General features: G+C 44.3%; 1 protein-coding gene across 6 annotated transcripts in view; it reads left to right on the top strand.

Annotated features, from left to right (window-relative positions):
- Positions 1 to 22,473, top strand: part of nlrc5 (NLR family, CARD domain containing 5) — a 248,668-nt gene that overhangs the window by 77,345 nt on the left and 148,850 nt on the right. For all 6 annotated transcript variants that reach the window (XM_068049594.1, XM_068049593.1, XM_068049592.1 and 3 more), the window contains 6 exons: positions 1,158 to 1,241; positions 4,790 to 4,873; positions 4,966 to 5,049; positions 11,889 to 11,978; positions 14,145 to 14,207; positions 14,307 to 14,375. In XM_068049594.1, the coding sequence (XP_067905695.1) occupies positions 1,158 to 1,241; positions 4,790 to 4,873; positions 4,966 to 5,049; positions 11,889 to 11,978; positions 14,145 to 14,207; positions 14,307 to 14,375 (474 nt within the window). The remainder of the gene's footprint in view (positions 1 to 1,157; positions 1,242 to 4,789; positions 4,874 to 4,965; positions 5,050 to 11,888; positions 11,979 to 14,144; positions 14,208 to 14,306; positions 14,376 to 22,473) is intronic.

Genomic DNA, 22,473 nt, shown 5'->3' with positions numbered 1-22,473 from the left:
CCCTCACTTCTGACCTTTTCATTCTTAGCACCTACATACTTGAGTTAGACTGGCAATGAGGTACTGACTCATATTTGACCAGAGTAATACTTACACTTTTCAGCAACTAGTGCACTGATTGCTCTTCATCTTTCTTCCTTCTATTTCTGGTGTCTAACCACAGGTGAAGAGCTATATCAGAACAACACTATGGTACTTCAGCCACACAACTGAGGGAGACACTGAGACCAGCTAAAACCTTGGGGAGGGAAAGAAAACCAGAGGGGGGAGGGGGAAGGCGGGAGTTCTGGACAACTCTTTCACTTCTCCCATTGGCTGCTAAGAGTGGGATTGATGGTGGTCTGAGACCAGACCTCTCAACCACTTGCAGATGATGTGCACAGGTCAGCAGCAGGGTAAAGATCTTCCTGCCCTGTTCTAGCAATGTTCCTTAACCCCAATGTTAGTAAAATGCCCTCTATCAGTGCCTTGTTTCCCATTTCGCATACCAGATGTCCATGGGCTTCCCTGAACCAGATTGGTAAATTAACAATTGGTGGCATGTAGTGCATGATGTTGTGCTGTGGGGCCTATCCTAAGTAGAAACTGGGCAGAGATTAACTGATTTCATTTAACGTAGGACCATGACCCATGATAAAGAGGATGCATCAGTTGGATTCAAACACAGGTTCCAGGGTGAAGGGATGTTGAATCATTTGTAACCATTTTTTAAACCATTTCTTAAATGGAGAAAGGGAAGAATTACTCTGTTGAAAAAGAATGTGTTTACAATTTACAATATCACTGCATACAACTACTGTATCCCAATGACAGGCTCATAGAATCTTTGATTTACAAGATTCCTTACGCCATGGTACAAATCCATTTGTTAAGTATATCTCACAAATTGTGGAGGAGGAGAAAAGGTGACTGCATCATTTCCCCCCATTCCACAGTGGTTGTGCCCCTATACGAACAGAGAGAATCTGTGTGCAACATGCTTTCCTATAATATGACCCTTCAGATTCTAGATGCTATGGCTATGATGGTGAAAAGCAAATTTATTGATATCTGAAATCCAAAGTTCAATACTGTCTGACAAAGAATGTTAGAATTTTGTTTTACTTATAAAATAATACAAAAGAAATATGTTTTAATTCTCACTATTCCAATTTCAGTTTCAAAAGCAGAAAATACGAGGACAAATTTGCTGGAACATTATCTGAAATCATTCCTCAAGTCAACAGCCTAAAGAAGCTTATGTAAGAAATTCACTAAGACTGTATTTTAATAAATATATTATCTAATTGAATCCATTTGATTGATAACTCATGTTGGAATTGCGCCAATTATGATAAGGAATGACAGTAAAAATGCAAGGAGTTCCAGTCCTGTAATAAAAATGTGACCCTAACTGAATATCACCTTATGCAACAACTTGATACTCTTTTTAGTGGGCACCTATCTGGTTACTATTTGGTGCTACATATTTAAACCCATGAATGAAGTTAATAAAATCTCCTTCTGGTGTTACTAGTGCAGGAGACTGAAACTCCCCTAACTGCTTAGTGGTACTGAGCTATCTTTAGGTGTGTTGAGTTGGCTGAACCCTGTTCTTTTTCTTTTCTTTTGGGCCTCCTTATCTCGAGAGACAATGGATACGCGCCTGGAGGTGGTCAGTGGTTTGTGAAGCAGCGCCTGGAGTGGCTATAAAGGCCAATTCTAGAGTGACAGGCTTTTCCACAGGTGCTGCAGAGAAATTTGTTTGTCGGGGCTGTTGCACAGTTGGCTCTCCCCTTGCGCCTCTGTCTTTTTTCCTGCCAACTACTTAGTCTCTTCGACTCGCCACAATTTAGCCCCGTCTTTATGGCTGCCCGCCAGCTCTGGCGAACGCTGGCAACTGACTCCCACGACTTGTGATCAATGTCGCGTTTGCAGACGTCTTTATAGCGGAGACATGGACGGCCGGTGGGTCTGATACCAGTGGCGAGCTCGCTGTACAATGTGTCTTTGGGGATCCTGCCATCTTCCATGCGGCTCACATGGCCAAGCCATCTCAAGCGCCGCTGACTCAGTAGTGTGTACAAGCTGGGGATGTTGGCCGCCTCGAGGACTTCTGTGTTGGAGATACGGTCCTGCCACCTGATGCCAAGTATTCTCCGGAGGCAGCGAAGATGGAATGAATTGAGACGTCGTTCTTGGCTGACATACGTTGTCCAGGCCTTGCTGCCATAGAGCAAGGTACTGAGGACACAGGCCTGATACACTCGGACTTTTGTGTTCCGTGTCAGTGCGCCATTTTCCCACACTCTCTTGGCCAGTCTGGACATAGCAGTGGAAGCCTTTCCCATGCGCTTGTTGATTTCTGCATCTAGAGACAGGTTACTGGTGATAGTTGAGCCTAGGTAGGTGAACTCTTGAACCACTTCCAGAGCGTGGTCGCCAATATTGATGGATGGAGCATTTCTGACATCCTGCCCCATGATGTTTGTTTTCTTGAGGCTGATGGTTAGGCCAAATTCATTGCAGGCCGCCGCAAACCTGTCGATGAGACTCTGCAGGCACTCTTCAGTGTGAGATGTTAAAGTAGCATCGTCAGCAAAGAGGAGTTCCCTGATGAGGACTTTCCGTACTTTGGACTTCGCTCTTAGACGGGCAAGTTGAACAACCTGCCCCCTGATCTTGTGTGGAGGAAAATTCCTTCTTCATAGGACTTGAACGCATGTGAAAGCAGCAAGGAGAAGAAAATCCCAAAAAGTGTGGGTGCGAGAACACAGCCCTGTTTCACGCCACTCAGGATAGGGAAGGGCTCTGAGGAGGAGCCACCATGTTGAATTGTGCCTTTCATATTGTCATGGAATGAGGTGATGATACTTAGTAGTTTTGGTGGGCATCCAATCTTTTCTAGTAGTCTGAAGAGACCACGTCTGCTGACGAGGTCAAAGGCTTTGGTGAGATCAATGAAAGCAATGTAGAGGGGCATCTGTTGTTCACGGCATTTCTCCTGTATCTGACGAAGGGAGAACAGCATGTCGACGGTCCATCTCTCTGCACGAAAGCCACACTGTGCCTCAGGGTAGACGCGCTCGGCCAGCTTCTGGAGCCTGTTCAGAGCGACTCGAGCAAAGACTTTCCCCACTATGCTGAGCAGGGAGATTCCACGGTAGTTGTTGCAGTCACCACGGTCACCTTTGTTTTTATAGAGGGTGATGATATTGGCATCGCGCATGTCCTGGGGTACTGCTCCCTCGTCCCAGCACAGGCACAGCAGTTCATGTAGTGCTGAGAGTATAGCAGGCTTGGCACTCTTGATTATTTCAGGGGTAATGCTGTCCTTCCCAGGGGCTTTTCCACTGGCTAGAGAATCAATGGCATCACTGAGTTCTGATTTGGTTGGCTGTATGTCCAGCTCATCCATGACTGGTAGAGGCTGGGCTGCATTGAGGGCAGTCTCAGTGACAGCATTCTCCCTGGAGTACAGTTCTAGGTAGTGCTCAACCCAGCGGTCCATTTGTTTGTGTTGGTCAGTGATTATGTCCCCTGATTTAGATTTGAGGGGGGGGCGATCTTCTTGATGGTTGGCCCAAGAGCTCTCTTCATGCCATCATACATTCCTCTGATGTTTCCGGTGTCTGAGGCCAGCTGAATATGACTGCATAGGTGTTGCCAGTAGTCGTTTGCGCAGCGCCTGGCTGTTCTTTGTGCAGTGCTTCTGGCTGCTTTAAGTGCTGCGGATGTTAAATCGCTGGGGGCTTTCTTGTAGTTCAACAGTGCAATGCGCTTAGCGGCTATGACAGGTTCCAGCTCTTCATTATGAGATTGAAACCAGTCTGCATTTCTCTTCGCACTTTTGCCGTAGGTGGTCAAAGCTGACTCATAGATGGCGTCTCTGATGTGGGCCCACTTGGTCTCAGCATCCCATGTGGGAGTGTTTTGAAGGGCTGTTACAAGTGAATTTAGAAATTTTTGTAACAGCTGTGGGTGAGAAAATCTGCTAGTGTTGATGCGCGGGTGGCCCTTCTGCTTGGAGTGATGCAACTTCTTTGGTCTGAGTCTAACCTTGCTGCACACCAGGGAGTGGTCGGTGTCGCAGTCTGCACTGTGGAAGCTGCGTGTGATTTGAACACTGTTTAAGGCGGCTCGCCTTGTGACAATGAGGTCGAGCTGGTGCCAACGACGCGATCTTGGGTGCCCCCATGAAACCTGGTGACAGGGTTTAGTGTGAAAGTATGGATAATATAATTGTACAATGGCTCCTGCACTAGCGAAGGGGAGAATCAGCCAACATTCCCGTTCCTTCTCAGTCACCAGTGACCACTGCTGGAAAGTGTACGTTTTTGGGCAATGGGTAAGGAGAGATTGAGACTTGGCAGTAATCTCAAGGCGTCACTCCTCTCTATCTCTATAATTTCTTCCAACCCAAAAACCTTTTGAGAGCTCTGTGTTCCTCCAACTCTGTCCTCTTGACCATCCCCCACTTCCTTCCTCCACCATTGGTTGCCGTCCCTTTCTAGGCCCTAAGCTCTGGAATTCCTTCCCTAAATCTCTCTGCCTCTCCCCCATCCTTTAAGATGGCTCTTAAAACTTACCCTTCTGACCAAGCTTTTGGTCACCTGTCCTAATATATCCTTCCTGGCTCAGTGTTAGTTTTGTCAGGTAATGGGATGTTTTACTACATTAAAGGCGCTATATAAATGCAAGTTGTTCTTTTTGCTGTTTGTTGTGTATCACAATAGTATTAATCATTTTCCTTCTAAATTGTTGTTGCTTTACTTGGAGATATTAACGTAAGCCAAACTTCTGATTCCAGCCTTACATCTTGCAGTATTAGTTTGAAGGGTGTTACCCACTTGTCTTCTGCATTGAAAACCTGTCATCACCTGGAAGAAATAAAGCAAGTATCACAAACAATTCTACCAAGTTGCATGATTCTCTTCAACTCATGCCTGATTTTTCTTACCATTTTGTGCTTCAATTTCTTTCCAGCTTGCATGATAATGAACTGGGGGATGTTGGGATAGCAACGGTTGTTGACGCACTTCCTCAAACAGGAAGCTTGAGAAAAATTGAGTAAGTAGAATTTTTATATCACTAGGTACATCTGGATAAAGTAGGACATCTTAATTCATGCATCCAGAAACCTGGGTGGAAAGAAGAAAAAGCAACTGGGGACCCAGTCTCTGACCCTAACATGTGGAGGGTAGGGAAGGAGCAGACAGTGGTCGTCCTGGTGGAGGCTGCGGAAGGGAACTGCTAGTAGGGAGAGCGAGGCTCCATCCAATTTCTCACCATTTTTGCCACAATCCCACCAGATTTCAGTTGGGATTGCAGAGGAAGATCCCATCCACTCCACACCATTATTTGCCAGTTCTATAATTTTTCTTTTGCTGAATCAACTGCAGATTTTCATGAACTGAATTACATTGCAAAGATAATGTTGCAACCATTAATGTTTCAGTGTGGATGTCAATATCCAACAAGTACGTGGATCATTCTGGCTAAAACATCAGGTCCGCCTTGTGCAATATGAAACATAAGAGAACATTTTCAAATGGGTGTTCTTTTGATTCAACACTTGAGGCACTTGTGCCAGCTTGCTACCAACGTTACTTTAAGACGGTGTTTAACCTATAAGATTAATACCTGTCAATCATAAACTATCTGTATCCCTAAATTAAATTCTTGTCAATGATTAACCTAAGTATTCTTTATTGCCTGTATGGATGATATGAACCCATTGATTGGATTCTAACCATAGAATTATTATCAGGTACTGATGATTCCCTGTATATATCAGCTGAATCATTCATTCTGAGTAGTGCCTTGTAAACACTCCTGGCTATCCATTATTTTCTATAAAATGCCCTGACACCGTTCTTTTAGACTACTTACTTGTAATCACTCCATTCATCTTCATTGGAACCTTTCTTGCCTTTCCTTATTTTATCAATGCACCTTTGGCCACTGTCCTTTGAACTTTCTTCTCAGTTCTGTAATCCAAGGAGTGTATCCTCTTCCTTACAGCACAGTTTTTCATTCAGATTCTTTCTTTGCTAGAACTTCAGAACTGTAAACCTCCTTACCACCCTCAGTCTTTCCTTGTCCTTTGATACCTTCTGGTCTTCAACCTGCTCATTACTTCCTGGTATATTCCATCCTTTACTCTATTCAACCTTGGATTTTCTTAGTACAAAAGAAAACAGTTCATTTTGAATCCCTTGTTTATATTTTTGTTTTGTGATCATCCTTCTGTTATCATCTCTAGGCAAATGTGGCTTTCCTATCTCCCTGGGCTTATATTTTAAGGGCAGGAGCAAGTGGGTTTGGCAGCTGTCGGGGATGGGGGATTAAAGCAGGGGAAATTGACATTTAACTACAGTGCATTAGGCTGCTTGTGAACAACCCTCTCCAGGGAGGCGGGTTGTCATTTTCAATATGTTAATTGCTCAATTTCAGCGATATTAACATGGCTTTTGCAATTTAACTGAGGGTCCAAGGGTTTCCTGAACTTCCTGGAGTGTGGCAGTGAAAGCAAGACGAGAACACAGTGTTGATTGAGAGGGTTGAAGTCATGACAGGGGGATATGCCAATATATACTGAAGCCTCACAGCTGCTTTCTTGCCTGCTTGTGTGAAAGGTTTTGTTCACAGTACTTGTGCTGAGAAGTAACTTTACACACTTTGGAGGTTTGTATGTCTGATCTGCACTTTGGAGCTCTGGTGTAATGGATCAGAATGGATGTCACTCACGCTGTGTTCTTTGGACCTCGGGTGAAGACCAAGTTGACCAGCAGCAGGAGCAGTAACAGGTCCAGTAACACAAGCACCAGCAGGAGCAGTAGGGGCAGCACCAGCAACAACAGCCTGCTCCTCACAGACCTGCAGCTCCACAAAAGAGAGAGGATCAATGAAGAGATGCAGCTCACAGGACTGTGAAACAGGCTGTACAGACAGAGGATAAGCTTCCTTGCTATGTCAGAACGCCAGTGTCTCAGGAAGCTTAGGGTCTTGCACCAGGGGGAGGGCAGATATTTACAGTCTGTTGGAACAAGACCTGCTGTCAGCTGGACTTGTGGCCACACTTTACCAGAGGCTCTCAAAATCACCATTGCTCTCAACTTCTTTCTCTCTGGATCCTTCCAGGACTCTACTGGAGACATTTGCAGGATCTCACAGTCAAAGTTCCACAAATACATAATACAGGTGACTGATGGCTTGTTTCCAGGGCCAGCAATCAGGGGTCAGCAATGATGTCAACTTTGCCGGTGACAATGCTGTCAGAGTGAGCGGGTGCTCAGGTTTACGTCTCTGACTGGTTTCCCATTGGTGCAGGGTGTCATTGACTGCACATGTAGCAATTAAGGCACCCCCCCCCCCCTGCCCCCCACAAGATCATCCAGGAGCGTTCATCAACCATAAACGCTTCCACTCCATCAATGTGCAGCTGATGTGCAACCACAAAAAAGATCCTTATGCACATGTGTGCAAGATTCCCGGAAAGCTGCCATGTTGCTTTCATCCTGCAGCAGTCCATCCACCCTCCCAGATCTCTGCACTTCGAACCATCTGGCTGTTTGGAGATAAGCAATACCTGCTTCAAACAGAAATAATATTTATGTGACTCAGAAGTAAAACAGAAACTTACCAATCTAACATTGTGTAACACAGCTATGTGCACACCCACTGCAACTGCAAATCTTTACTCTTCCTCTTCCTAGTACTGCGTGGTGCACACCCTGTGACTTCAGCAGTGGTAGATGCAAGCTGTTCATTCCACTGCTCTGACTGCTGAGATGTTCTTGGCTGATGTCCTTTGGGTTTTGGAGCCCCTGAGGGCCCTGCCAAAGACTGCTCCATCAGTGCATGTGCAGGGACAGACTTGACCACTGGGACACAAGGCAGCATGTAGAACACTGACTGAGGGGGACAACGGGTGAGAAGTGGAAGTGCTTTGAGCTGAGTCTTCCCTTCCATGTCCCTTTTCACCATCATCACTCTCATGGTCCACCCACACTTCCCTGCTGGCAATGAAATGGCGAAAACTTTGCTATAAATCGCTGGGGCGATGGACGGCCAAGGCTAGGATATTGGTCATCCTATTTAAGGTGACATTCATAGTCTGCATTTGATTACTGCATTTGATGCTTCATGCAGCATGCTACCCTTTCCTTGGACCAAAATCATCATCACAAAGGCCTGCGACATCATGTCATTCATACTTTAGGTGAACTCCTCCAATCTATCTACATGCGTGCATGGTGTAGTTGGACGTCTGCCAGTACATTGTGCATTTATTGCTGCTGCTCCAGAAGTATCCAATTTGTCAACAGCCCCCAGGATACAGCATCTGCATCAACTGAGCAGAACTTGGAGCATCCTGTGGCCTCCGATGCAGACTCGCTACTGCTGTCCCTGTCTCCACTATCTGCTTTTGCTCACTTGTGATGTTTGAGTCACAAGGTGAAAACCCAACTATCTGCCTTTCCAGTCCCACCGAAGTGAGAGTATCTGAGCTGGTGCATGGTTTGTGACAGTTAAACCTGAGAGGGACTGAACTCCTCTGAGGAGTCATTGTTGCCCACCTAGACCACTTCCTGGGGGAGGGTTGCAGGCCCTGAGGGAGATTAAAGACATGAATTAGACGTGTCATGGTATGAATGCTTTAAGTGATCATTGTGCACCTGATCATATTTCATTCACTGCTGACATAAGTCAGTGTGACTGAGTGTTGTATACCATGTGGCAGTCTGATATTTAATTCTGTCGCCAGGCAGCTGGGAGGTCACCACCTCTGATGGCCAAGCACGCCGAGATGCCACTAATACCCAGTGCCTCCTCCTCTGCACTTGTTAGCTGTGAGATCTGTGGAGGGCCACCTCCAGTCCTATGACTTTCTCACATGTTTTGTGCTCTCTTCTGCGAGGAAAGAAAGAAGAAACCTATGAGTGAGAGTAATGACATGTGTTGAACAGATGGATTGAGATAATTTATTGAGAGTGACTGAGGGAGAGGCATGACATTGCATAAGGATGAGGGTTAGTGTCAGTGGTGGATGAGTAGATGGACAAGGGATGGAAGGAAGTCCATAGGCAGAGAGTGATGGGTGTACCTTCAAGGTAAATTTTTTATTCTTTCATGGATGTGAGCATTGCTGGCAAGGCCAGCATTTATTGTCCATTCCTAATTGCCCTTGAGAAGGTGAACTGCCTTCTTGAACCACTGCAGTCCATGTGGTGTAGGTACACCCATAGTGCTACTTTTCTTATAGTGGTTTGATAGAACTTAGTGGCCATTTCAGAGGGCAGTTAAGAGTCAACTACATTGCTGTGGGTCTGGAGTCACATGTAGGCCAGACCGGGTAAGGATGGCAGATTTCCTCCCCTAAAGGAAATTAATGAACCAGATGGGTTTTGGCGACAATCCGGTGGTTTCATGGTCACCATTACTGAGACTAGCTTTCAATTCCAGATTTATTAATTGATTGAATTTAAATTCCAGCAGTGCTATGGTGGGATTTGAACTCTTGTCTCTGGAGCATTAGTCCAGGCCCCTGGATTACTAGTCCAGTAACATTACTGGAGTAATGAGAAGTGATGTGATGGAGTAGGCTTGAGATGCAGTATGAGGGGGTTGGGGTGAATCACACATCAGGATGCTGGTGAATGTACTACTGTAAACCCTTTCCTGCCCTGCTTGTGTCATTAAACCACTTTCAGCATTGAATCCATGAGCGTGACACCACACTCCTACTGCTGACCTCATGGACAACCTCCAGCTATGCTTTCTTTGTCTCACTTGCAAGCTTCTTCCTCATATGAGTACTGAAGAGTCTCTCCCTGTGGGCCCTTACAGTTCCCAGCATCACATCCACGGAGGTGTTAGTAAAACAAGGCGCAGCATCTGAACATCTGGACTCCATTCTGCCAATTATTTCTGTTGTGCTCCCAATTCCAAACTCCAGCAAATTGCAGGTTTGGACTGTCCCTTTAAATACTGGGGTTGAAATCGACTCATGTAGGTCGTCATTGTGCCCAATTATGCTAATTGGTCGGGAAAGCTGGAAATTAAATGGTAATGCATTTGCTGGGTTAAAAAGCCACTGGTAGACATGCTGTACTTATTTCTGGGTTTTCACATACTAGAGGACCGCACCCCACAGTTCAGGAACTTAAAATCCAGCCCTCTGTTCCTGAACTGTGCTGCATTTGCACTAGTCTGGGTCAGTTTGTGGCTATACCTTGTGAGGGGATACTGACCTCACTGTAGGCAAAGTGTTATGCATGAGATATATCAGTTACAGTAAAGTTTTTATAATCTGTTACTAACACTTTCAAAGTGATATTTCTTATATCTTGTTTCCATATCATTTTGCACTGTTGTACTATGCCTGCGTATTTGTTACTAAGTAAGCAGATAGATGAGCAACAGCAGATATGCCCAGGGATAGGCACCAACATGTTGCACCATGCACATTTGACAAAATTATTGACTCAGCCATGGACATGGGTGCAATTAATTTGTATATAAAATCAATCTACCATCAAAACACAGTCCGATTTAAAACACAATTCTCCCTATTTAGTGAGTACCTGGCGTTGTTTATGCTTGCACAAGTAGTCAATGTCTGCCTGCATACTTGATGTAGCGATGCAGAGAATCTGGATAGATGTCCATCTGTCAGGAGTAATCTTGATCTCTTTCTCTCCCTCTCACTCTCACTCTCTGTCCAGCTCTCTCCTCTCTCACTCTCTCCTCTGTGTTCATCTCTCTCTCCCTCCCTGTCCCCCATCTCTCCTCCCTCCTCCCTCTATGTCCATCCATCTCTCCCCTCTCTCCCCCCTCTGTCCATCCCTCTCCATCTCTCTCTCTCCCCTCCCCCTCTTTCTGTCTCTTCTCTGCATCCATCCTGTCCACTCTCTCTCCCCCCATCTCTCTCTCTCCCCATCTCTCTCTCTCCCCATCTCTCTCTCTCCCCCCTCCCTCTCTCTCCCTCTCCCTTTCTCCCCCTTTCTCTCTCTGTTCTCCACCTCTCTCTTCCTCCCCCTCTCTCTCCTTTCCCCATCTCTCCCTCCCCCTCCTCTGCCTCACTCTACTTCTCCCTCCCTCCCCCTCTCTCTCCTTCCCCACTTTCCCCCCCTCCCTTTCTCTCCCCCCTCTCCCTCTTGCTCCCTGTTTCTCTCTCTCTCTGACAGTTGCAGAGAGTGGGAACTCTCCCCAGAGCTGCTTTGTGATTGGCCAATTTTTAAAAATATTCACAGCCATCTGTTTCACAGCTGACAGGTGCTGGGAGCAGTAACAACGGCTTCCAAAATCAGGACAAGTTTGGGGGTTTTCGGCGGGCATTTAAAAAAGCGGAACCCGCCAGAAAACCCTGAACTTGTCCTGAGTTTGGACGCCGCTGTTCCTGCTCCCAGAACCTGTCAGTGTGAAACTGAAACTGCCAGCAGTGAATTTTTTTAAAGTTGGACTTGTCAGGAAAGAAGAAACCAATGGGAAATTTCTCATCCCTGAAATTACTAGTCACGGACCTCAAAAATTTTACCGCAACACTGGTGACTGTTGCCAACCCTTGGATATGTTTTCTAGTCACCGTGGTCCCCTGAAACTTGTTTTATCATTTTGGGGTTCAGTTGGTGGGGGGGGGGGGGGGTGGTGATCAGAGAGGAAATTCCAAGAGTTTTTTTCCTAAATTGATCTGGGATTTTTCTCTTTTGTTGCTTCTCCCAGGAGATGGGTGGCTCGTTGGTGGGAGTGTGTGTTGATGAGAATGGGGGTGATGGTGTGCAGAAGCCACACCATGACCATATAGGACAGGCTTGATGTACCAGCTGGTCCTTATCTATTTCCATGTAAGTTCATAAGAAATAAGAACTCTATAAATGTAACTTAAATTCCTTCTTTTACTCCAGATTGGGTTGCAATGACATCACTGTACAAGGTGTTCTTACTATAGCAAATGCTATAAGCACCTGTTCGAATATCTTGGATATCCAAGTCAGGTAGGAGAGATCTTTGAACAACATTTATACAAGCTATTTGCTCATTCTCTGATATGATGTGATACGGAATAAATCCTTTATAATAGACTGCACCATCCTTCTGGATACATACACTGAGGATCGTATATAGTAATACAGACCCCTACATAAGGTGGTGGGGGGGGGGGGGGGGGGGTGGGGGGTGGTGGTGGGTGTTGGGGGTGGGTTGTTGCTGAGTGATAAGCCCTGAGGTTATTCCTATTCGGGTGGACTAGAATGTCTTGGGGGTTGAGGCTGAAAGAGCGGGTAGGACTTTTAATTGGGCCGTGGTTGCAGGCAGCAGCGAATGGCTGGAGAGGTCGAGCCGAATGCTGGGGTTGGGAGTGATTGAGCTTTTTTAAAGCTTCTTTTGGAAGGACTCTTTCTGTCTCCATATCTGCTCCCTTTGTTTTGTTTTTGACACTGAGCTGACTGTGAGTCTGATTGCTGGAATGTCGCGAGGTGGTTGTGTTGATAAATGTATCACACAATAGTAATAATAACCAGATTTGCACCATTCTGGCTGTTTTCACCTTATATTGCTGTTGATGCAGGGCTCACATTTACAGGGTAAATTCAGTGCTCCCACTTTCTGGCGGGGAGGAGCAGTGCTGAAAGCAATTGTGGGTCAGGGAATTGGTGCCACAATGTTGTGGTCCCATCTCTGAACTATGCTTCCTTCAAGGAAAGCCCCCGATGAGGGAACATGAGATTGGTCAATTTAGCATTAAATCTAAGACTAGAGAGAAAAGCCCTACATGTTTGTTATAATTAGGTGCAAAGTTCTATTTCTTTTCAAGTTCCCTCATGGTTGTTGCTAAGTGCACAGCTCAGCGTGGAGCCGAGTCCAGGAAGGTCCACCTCCAGACGTGACTATTCCGTTGCTCAACTGGCTGATCACCCATCTTTCAACCTTTGCAAACGTCAGCCATCCAAAACTCTGCTGCCTATATCCTGACTCACACCGAGTCCTGTTCACCCATTACCCATGCGCTCGCTGACGTACACTGGCTCCCAGACTGTCAACTCCTCCATTTTAAAATGCTCATCCTTGTTTGGGCTGAGTTAACATATGCCAGCTAGGGCAGTATTAAGGAAGTTACAATTGTCTCTCCTGTCCCCAGATTAAGGAGCAAAGAAAAATCACCCCGTTCTTAACCGCTCACCAGTAACTCCTGCTGGAAAGTTGTGGATGTGAAGTCAGCTGTGATGCCCCTCCACCCTCTGGCTAGAGAGTCTGCCAACACGTACTTTCTAGGTTTACATATGATAATAGTCACTTGACTGACGTAAAAGACACCCTAATGTGAATCAACGACTTCAGGAAGAAAAACTATTTATCAAAAATAAAAATATCCTCTTTTGCCCTGAATTCCCACTTTGAGATACTGATGTGTAAACCCTTAATGCCATTTAGTGGAGGTGTTCACTCATTTATTTTAAACTAATTAAATATCTTCACTTAAATAATAGCGGAAATGGTTGCAGTCAAACACGTGATGTGTTCATACACATGGTCTATGTTTTTGCAGAATGTGGTTTCTGACAAAAGTTTTGGTCAATGCAACTCTTTAGTCTGTGTATTGCAGACACGGGCCCAAAACTTAACTACTGACAAGTGCAGAAGCATGCAAGGGAGACCGAGTTATACCTAAGTTTCTGTGGATTCAAGCTCACCCAAGCAGTTCTCCTCAGAGACAAATCTTTTCAAGATCGACTTCCATCTTCTGACTCTAACAAATCTCTGATGGGGGCTGGGAACGATTTGCTACACGTTTAATAACCTGGTTCGATTGGCACTGAAAGTGGGAATGCTGAACTCGAACACAGGCCCTGTAACCCTGGCTTAAGGAGGCTGTGCAGCAGTGAAAAATTTCTTCAGGGAAGCATGGTGGCAATATCTACTTGGAATAAGCAACTAATCCTTTTAGATTCAAACAGCTGCGATTTCATTCCCTCACTATCTTTATGTGTGATATCATATTAGCTTTTATCAGCTGTTGTCTAATGTTGGTACTTTTTAGTATCAGAGGAAAATTCAAGTCACTAGTTCTGGTCATTCTTATTCGCTAAGAGACACTATTGTGGAGATACTGATGTAAAGGTGACAAAGAATTCAAACTAATATATAAATTGAATTTCTTCCAGTGATGGTGGGAATGTTGCAACAATTAGATTTTTCGCAGGCTCAACAAGCATCCCAATTAACAGGTATTTCAGTTTAAATTAGAAGTATTAAGTACCAGTGAATTGACTCGGATGATTATGGTGTTCCAGAGTTCCTACACTCATTTTACTTTCACTGTGCAGGTCCTCCAGGTCTTTATCACCTGCGATGGAATATGAAGGCAGTCACGAGGCCATGCTCAGGAGACTCAGGTAACAGGTGGCATTAAAAGAGGGTTGCATTCTGGCATCTCACCTTTCTCAGTACACACAGGCTGTGATGCCCAGCTCCAATTCAACCATTCTACACTGAGTGTACTATGGTGCTGGAGAAAAATTCTATACCGACTGCAGTGGATGGTGGATGAGGGGGAGGTGGGAGATACCGTTCTAAGACAATTACAGTATTATGGTGGAGGTAGGAAGAGAACATGGAGATTGTAGTTTGACTCAAGTGTAACGTTGGAGGCTGTTCTAATCCAGTTTTTAAAAATTTTGTGTGGAAGGTTACTGCTGGCAAGTCGATTAAGTTCCATTTCAGGCATTCTTCCTAGCATCACATAGTTAGGTGTAGAATACCCTGCACTCTGCCCTTTCAAAGTGCCTCAGCCCCTTCCACTGCCTCTGATCCATGGATAGGCACCGATATGTTGCACCATGGACATTTGACAAAATTATTAACTTAGCCATGGACATGGGGGCAATTAATCTGTATATAAAGTGTATAGCCAACCTAATGCTATCAAAACACAATGCGATTTAAAATACATTTCTCCCTATCAATAAAGTAACTAAGCATTCAAGCATCAGTGGAGAGCAGCACAACTGTAACAGCTAGCTAGCAAGCAAAACAGTATGCAATGCCAATGTAAATTACTTTTGTTGACAGAATACACTATGTCATGGGGTGGTAGGATGACCTCTGTGGATTCACACTCTGTCAGTAGTGCAAATTCATCCAATGAAATTCAAGGAGAGGATTGTTATTGTGATTATTGAGGTGAGGCAGTAGAAAAATCAGCAATAGGAAGACAACCCATTTCTTACACTGCTGTTGTTACAAGACAATTCAACCCGTGGTGGCCATTGTATGTGCAACTTCTCCACTTGCTTGTAATATGTGCCTGAAGACAGGACAGCCAACAAAAGTGCAATGATCTCCAAATCAGGGGAATTTTTTAGGATGGAGCAGATAGTACTTCAGAAAAGTCATGTAAAACAGAAAAGCAGAGTGGGACAGGAAGGGACATAGAGATTAATGGTAGGTAACCAAGACTAGTTTAGTCATCTTGACAGGCTGTTGGATTCTAAAATACGGAAACAACAGTATCTCTCATGGACAAAATGTTATTTGCTCACCAAAGCTAGTGACAAAATTAGATAAAACACAATTATAAGTGAAGAGCACCCTTCAGTTCCTCCAATAAAGCCATTCTCTTAAATTCACTGATGTCTATATCTGTTTGTCACTGTCGATTCTGATTCAGCTCTGACAAGATAATTATTACCAAAAATCTTTTCTGCAAAAAGTTGAACAGTTGTAACTGCATGTATTAATCAGTTATGCAATGTTTAGTCACGATCTATATGATTATACACCAGACTAACCAATTTATGTCCAAGCCAAACCTCCTACCTTTTAGCAAAGGTGCACTTTTAAAGTAATGTAATTACATACTACAGACAACTTTCAAATGACATTGCCTGCTCAGATTACCTGCCCTCAAGCTGGATAGTAAATGATGCACATTGCAGTTACTGATCTTTGATGTAATTGTAAAACTTGCCCTTTCATCCAATTTGCAGCACAAATACATCAGTTAATGACTGTTTCTAAATGGCCATTGAAACATAATAAGTTTTTACTATGTCTTCCCTGACAGTTTTAAAATCTGCAAATGCAGCATGGATTTTGTTACGGAATTGTAGATAGTTCATCATAGATCAAGGTTTATTAAAGCTATGGGTTACATTGTATTTACTAATTATTGTGTATGGGTCAACAGCACCCTGTTTTCGTCAATATCACTCTGTCCCATTAGACCATATTCTTGTATTCCTGAGGAACTTACAGTGCTGACCTCTTGAGATTCCTTGAATTTTCTTGCCTTTTTCCCCTCAATACAAGTTCTGGAATGATATGATTCCAAATGGATAGTAGGGAAATTGCGACATTTATATCGAAGTAAATGACCAGCAACTTTCAACATGTCACTGAACTTGTGTCCCAAGCAAACATAATATGTGCCAGAGGTGGAAATCAAGACATTCCCTACGTGACTTTTGTCATTTTAATATGAGTTTACATAACACAAGCCTTTAAACTTGTGTTTTAAAATAACTTAGCTGCTGGATTATTTTAAAACACAAGTTTAAAGGCTTGGAGCAAGACATTCAAAATTACGAGTCACAGACCTCAAAATTTTTAGCACAGATACTGGTGTTCATGTAGAGACACGTTACTGACTCCTGCTCTGATCAGGGCTCGCAAATTGTGTTTAATCAGGCCTGACAAATGTGTCCACAGTGTGAGCCAGAAAAGACCAGCTGTCAGATGAAGTTGGTTGGATTGTAATAAATGACTCCACCAGTACCGTACCTCTTGGTGTGGCTTTTCTAATTTTTGGCACACAATGAAGCCCCCCACATACTGCAGACACACATTAGAAAATGGTGGGCCCAAGTCCCTCAATGCGTGCAAGGCATGTGTGAGGACTTGAGAGATCTACCCTACTTCCCTTGTCCTTCAGACAGGTCAGGCCTCTCCACCATTCTCCAGCACAGAACAGTCAGCTATTGTTGAACTTTGAATATGCAGTGCGCCATTTGCAGTGTCTGCCATGTGACAGAATGCATTTACTAGGTCCATAAAAGGCATCCTATGTCTGCAAGATCTTGCAGGCTGCTAAATGAGACTTAACTCATTTATATAACTCAACATAACATTTCAGTTTCAGGTTGAGAGCTGCTCTGTCAGTCTCAGGTGCTGTTAATATTGCCAATGTCAAATGCTTGAATGTTCTGCTAAATCTGCTCAGTTATGTTCTGACACCTTATACCACTCTCTCACATACTCCTTTAGTATTGTTATTGATCACTTCCTTTACAAACTGCCATTGTTCAACCAGCCGCTGTTGAAAATCACTTGGCAACGGAGCAACTTTGTTGTTTTATACAGGTGCTGACACAGTCTCTGCATCTAATTAGCACAAAGTCAAATGCTCATGTTATTTTTAGATCCATTTAAATTTGGGTGTATCAGTCTAAAAAAAAGATTTTCGACTGAGCCCTTTTGTGTTAAATCATTTCTCTGTGTGTACTCACCGCACATTTCTCTCACAAATTTATTTTGTGGATATTAAGGCCTTGAATTTCCGAGGCATCGTTAACAGTGCAGAGCCTCACAAGCGGCTCAGAGCATCTCCAGCGGCAACCGCAGGCTGGAAAATCAGGCACATGGGCTCATGCACCCGACAAAGTGGATGATTGCTGAGGTATGCCCTGTCCACAAAAAGGAGGACAAATCCAACCCGGCCAATCATCAGTGTACTCTCAATCAGCAGCAAAATGATGAAAGGGGTCGTCAACAGTGCTATCACTTGCTCACCAATAACCTGCACCTCCGACAGTGCAACATTCCCTCAGTAGTGCAGTAGTCAGCTGAGATTATAGGGGAAAAATTTGTTCGCATAGTCCCACTTCAAACAGTGCTATTCAGACTCTGTTGATTCTCCAGGGGCAGACAGCACCGCAGGCCGCTATCTGCGCAGCCTGGGTGGCATGCTCCAATGATATTAATAAAAAAAAAATCTAGGTTGAGCAGGTAGTGGCCCACAGTGATATCTGCCCCCCAGGGGAATCAAACGAAGTCTGTGTTGTGCTGCCAGAAGCAGTGCGATGTGAGTGAATTTTTCCTCCTGTGGGTTTTTTTAAAATCCCAAAAATATACTTTATTCATAAAAATCTGTAAAAATATACATTATAACACAGTTCAAAACAGCACCAAGTTGACATTCCAAACAGTGCAAAGGAAATCAGTTTTCTTCAATGCAGGAGTGAGTTGCCTCATAACCCTTCCATTCCATTTTATATGCCATGTACATTTTACAGCAAACCCATATTTGGTGGAGACAGCCCGAGGGGTTTCCCATGGGTCCAGCACCTCAGTTCACTTTGGTGGGAGGACCTTACTTATGGGAGAACGTTATTATTTGTTTCCAAAAATATACTTTATTCATAAAAATCTGTAAAAAATACATTACAACACAGTTCAAAACAGCACCAAGTTGACATTCCAAAAAGTGCAATGGAAATCAGTTTTCTTCAATACAGGAGTGAGTTGACAGTGGGAGAACGTTTTTAAGTCTCAGGAGAGGGGCTTGACCCCATGACCTTCTAATTCAAAGGCAAGAGCCAATGAATCATGGCTGACACCTAACCTTAAGGTGTATTTTGTTACTTCTGGTTGTTGAAACTGACTGGAAAATCCTAAGGCGTTTTATAAGTATATTAAGGGCAAGAGGATAACCAGGGAAAGAGTAGGGCCCATTAGGGACCTAAGTGGCAATCTGTGTGTGGAGCCGGAGGACATAGGTGAGGCTTTAAATGATTACTTTTCATCTGTGTTCACTATGGAGAAGGACGATGTAGGTGTAGAGATCAGGGAGGGGAATTGTGATATACTTGAACATATTAGTATTGAAAGGGAGGAAGTATTAGTTGTATTAGCAGGCTTAAAAGTGGATAAATCCCCAGGCCCAGGTGAGATGTATCCCAGGCTGTTATGTGAGGCAAGGGAGGAGATAGCAGGGGCTCTGACGCAAATTTTCAAATCTGCTGTGGCCACAGGAGAGGTACCAGAGGATTGGAGGACAGCGAATGTGGTACCATTATTCAAGAAGGGTAGCAGGGATAAACCAAATAATTACAGGCCGGTGAGTCTAACATCAGTGGTAGGGAAACTACTGGAAAAAATTCTGAGGGACAGGATTAATCTCCACTTCGAGAGGCAGGGATTAATCAGAGATAGCATAGCTTTGTCAGGGGGAGATCGTGTTTAACTAACTTGTTTGAATTTTTAGAGATGGTGACTAGATGTGTAGATGAGGGTAAAGCAGTCGATGTAGTCAACATGGACTTCAGTAAGGCTTTTGATAAGGTCCCGCATGGGAGATTGGTTAAGAAGGTAAGAGCTCATGGGATCCAGGCAATTTGGCAAATTGGATCCAAAATTGGTTTAGTGGCAGGAGGCAGAGGATAATGGTCGAGGGTTGTTTTTGCGAGTGGAAGCCTGTGACCAGTGGTGTACACAGGGATCGGTGCTGGGAACCTTGTTGTTTGTACTGTACATTAATGATTTGACGTGAATATAGGAAGTATGATCAGTAAGTTTGCAAATGACACGAAAATTGGTGTTGTCTTAAATAGTGAGGAGAAAAGCCTTAGATTACAGGGAGATATAGATGGGCTGGTAAGATGGGCAGAGCAGTGGAAAATGGAATTTAATCCTGACAAGTATGAGGTGATGCATTTTGGGAAGACTAAAAAGGCAAGGGAATATACAATGGATGGTAGGACCCTAGGAAGTACAGAGGGTCAGAGAGACCTTGATGTACTTGTCCATTGTTCACTGAAGGCAGCAGCACAGGTAGATAAGGTGGTTAGGAAGGCATATGGGATACTTACCTTTATTAGCTGAGGCATAGAATATTAGAGCAGGGAGGTTATGATGGAGCTGTATAAAACGCTAGTTAGGCCACAGCTGGAGTACTGTGTACAGTTCTGGGCACCACACTATAGGAAGGATGTGATTGCACTGGAAAGGGTGCAGAGGAGATTCACCAGGATGTTGCCTGGGCTGGAGCATTTCAGCTATGAAGAGAGACTGGATAGGCTAGGGTTGTTTTCCTTAGAGCAGAGAAGGCTGAGAGGGGACATGATTGAGGTATACAAAATTATGAGGGGCAATGATAGGTTAGCTAGGAAGAGACTTTTTCTCTTAGCGGAGGGATCAATAACCAGGGGGCATCGATTTAAGGTAAGGGGCAGGAGATTTAGAGGGGATTTGAGGAAAACATTTTTCACCCTGAGGCTGGTGGAATCTGGAACACACTACCTGAAGAGGTGGTAGAGGCAGGTACCCTCAGAACATTTAGGAAGAATTTAGATGAGCACTTGAAATGCCATAGCATACAAGGCTACAGGCCAAGTGCTGGAAAATGGGATTAGAATAGTTAGGTGCTTGATGGCCGGCACAGATACGGTGGGCCGAAGGGCCTGTTACTGTGCTGTATAACTCTCTGACTCTATGACTCAAGTTTGCTGCAGAAACTGAAATAGTTTGGAGATAGTGTCACTTTCTTTATATTTTCTTTACTGATGTCCTCCAACCTATTCAAAGAGCATGAATCTCGGGAAATACATTAGAGACATACTCCCTCATTTGCATCTAAATGGGCGGCACAGTGGCGCAGTGGTTAGCACCGCAGCCTCACAGCTCCAGGGACCCGGGTTCGATTCTGGGTACTGCCTGTGTGGAGTTTGCAAGTTCTCCCTGTGTCTGCGTGGGTTTTCGCCGGGTGCTCCGGTTTCCTCCCACATCTAAAGACTTGCAGGTGATAGGTAAATTGGCCGTTGTAAATTGTCCCTAGTCTAGGGAGGTGATAGGGAATATGGGATTACTGTAGGGTTAGTATAAATGGGTGGTTGTTGGTCGGCACGGACTCGGTGGGCCGAAGGGCCTGTTTCAGTGCTGTATCTCTAAATTAAAATTAAATTAAATTAAATACAATATGCCCACCCATGTATGGGGCAGGTGTACCATTTGCTACTGAGTTCTGTAAGCAAAAAATGGTAGAGGGGTTGCCGGAGAAGAAGGGAATTTTCTGGTGCCACTCACTCCAGAATTGCCAAAATATGTGGAAGGGGAGGCCATTGGGGTAGATTTTCAGCTTGGCGACCCAGGGTGTTAAACTGACCTGGTAGATTGGTGGCCCTTGTAGAAATCACCCGATTTTAATTCCATTCATTTCAATAGAAATGAGGATTGGGCAATTTCTATTAAGGGCGTCCGATTAACAGCGCCTGTTTTACACCCAGGTGGCAAGCTGAAAATCTGTCCCCATTATCTTTTACCTGATGTGCCCTGTTGAAGTGCACAACTTGACATGGAATCCCACAGCAGCAGAGGAAGTTGGCTGTTGTTCTCTGACTCAATGTTTATGTGCAACTCCAATTGGGTACAGTGTTTGTTTTTGGTGAACTCCAAACTTGTTTACTGTAAACAGGTGAAGCTGCTTCCCCTGAATGCAGAAATTTGAGAGTGATTCCATCAGCTTTATGGAAGAAGGCTGCCGTTAATTGTGTCTATCACCTCAGTTAGTTATGGCACTTGTATGACTGATGTGTGGCCAAAATGGAATGATGTGCCTATTATGTGCCCACTCTTCCATGGTTTATTTATGCTGGATCTACTTTGTGATGATGCACTCTCCACCATTTTAGGCAAACACGTAGGTGCTGCTGGAGACTTATAGATCAAACCAAGGGGTCGAGTTTCTCCAGTGACTCCACCTCTAGCAGCAATCTTAGCCTTGCCAGCAAAGGCATGGCCAGCCATCTTTTCTGACTGGCAGAGGCAGAGCAGCTCAGGCTTGGAGTTACCAACTCTGTTTGAATGTGTTCATGGAAGTTTCATCACATGATCTCCTGCCTCCAACCATCCTGCCCAATCAAACAGCCTTTTCCCTCATCTCTAATATTTAACAAACAAATCAAGGAAAACTTTTAAAAATGCATAATTTTATTTTAAGGTTCCTATGATTTTTCTCCAGGTTTGCTTGCAGCAGTTTCCAGGTGATTAATCTTCAATTGCACATGTGTGCAATCCTGTGCAGGAGCAGCCAGTAGTCTTTTGTTCCAGTGTCGCAATATAACGCAACCTGCAGTACATTTGACACAGATGCCAGGCTCCAAGGGTCCTGAGATAGCATTGTCGAACTGCTTTTTGAAGTGTACCTCAGTGGAAATCCACCAGTAGATTGTAAGATGGCTGTGGTGACCTACAGGGGAAGTGAAGGTCTGCCAGTGTTATGTCTTCTGGTTCCCATAAGTTAGAAATAATTACACTACAAGCTTAAAAATACTGGAGATCTTTGTTTATTTCATTCAGCTTCCATGCTGCCTGGTAGGGACTGCTCAAGACTGGTGTTGTGTTATGTGTCACATGACTCTCCAGTGCAGCCATGAATATGACCCCCTGGAAAACTTACAACAATTCGTGAATATAACAAATATAATATAACAACATATA

The sequence above is a fragment of the Heterodontus francisci genome, chromosome 17, assembly GCF_036365525.1.
Source record: "Heterodontus francisci isolate sHetFra1 chromosome 17, sHetFra1.hap1, whole genome shotgun sequence".
NCBI lineage: Eukaryota > Metazoa > Chordata > Chondrichthyes > Heterodontiformes > Heterodontidae > Heterodontus > Heterodontus francisci.
Note: the sequence above shows the minus strand (reverse complement) of the source record. Positions and strands in the feature narration are given on the sequence as shown.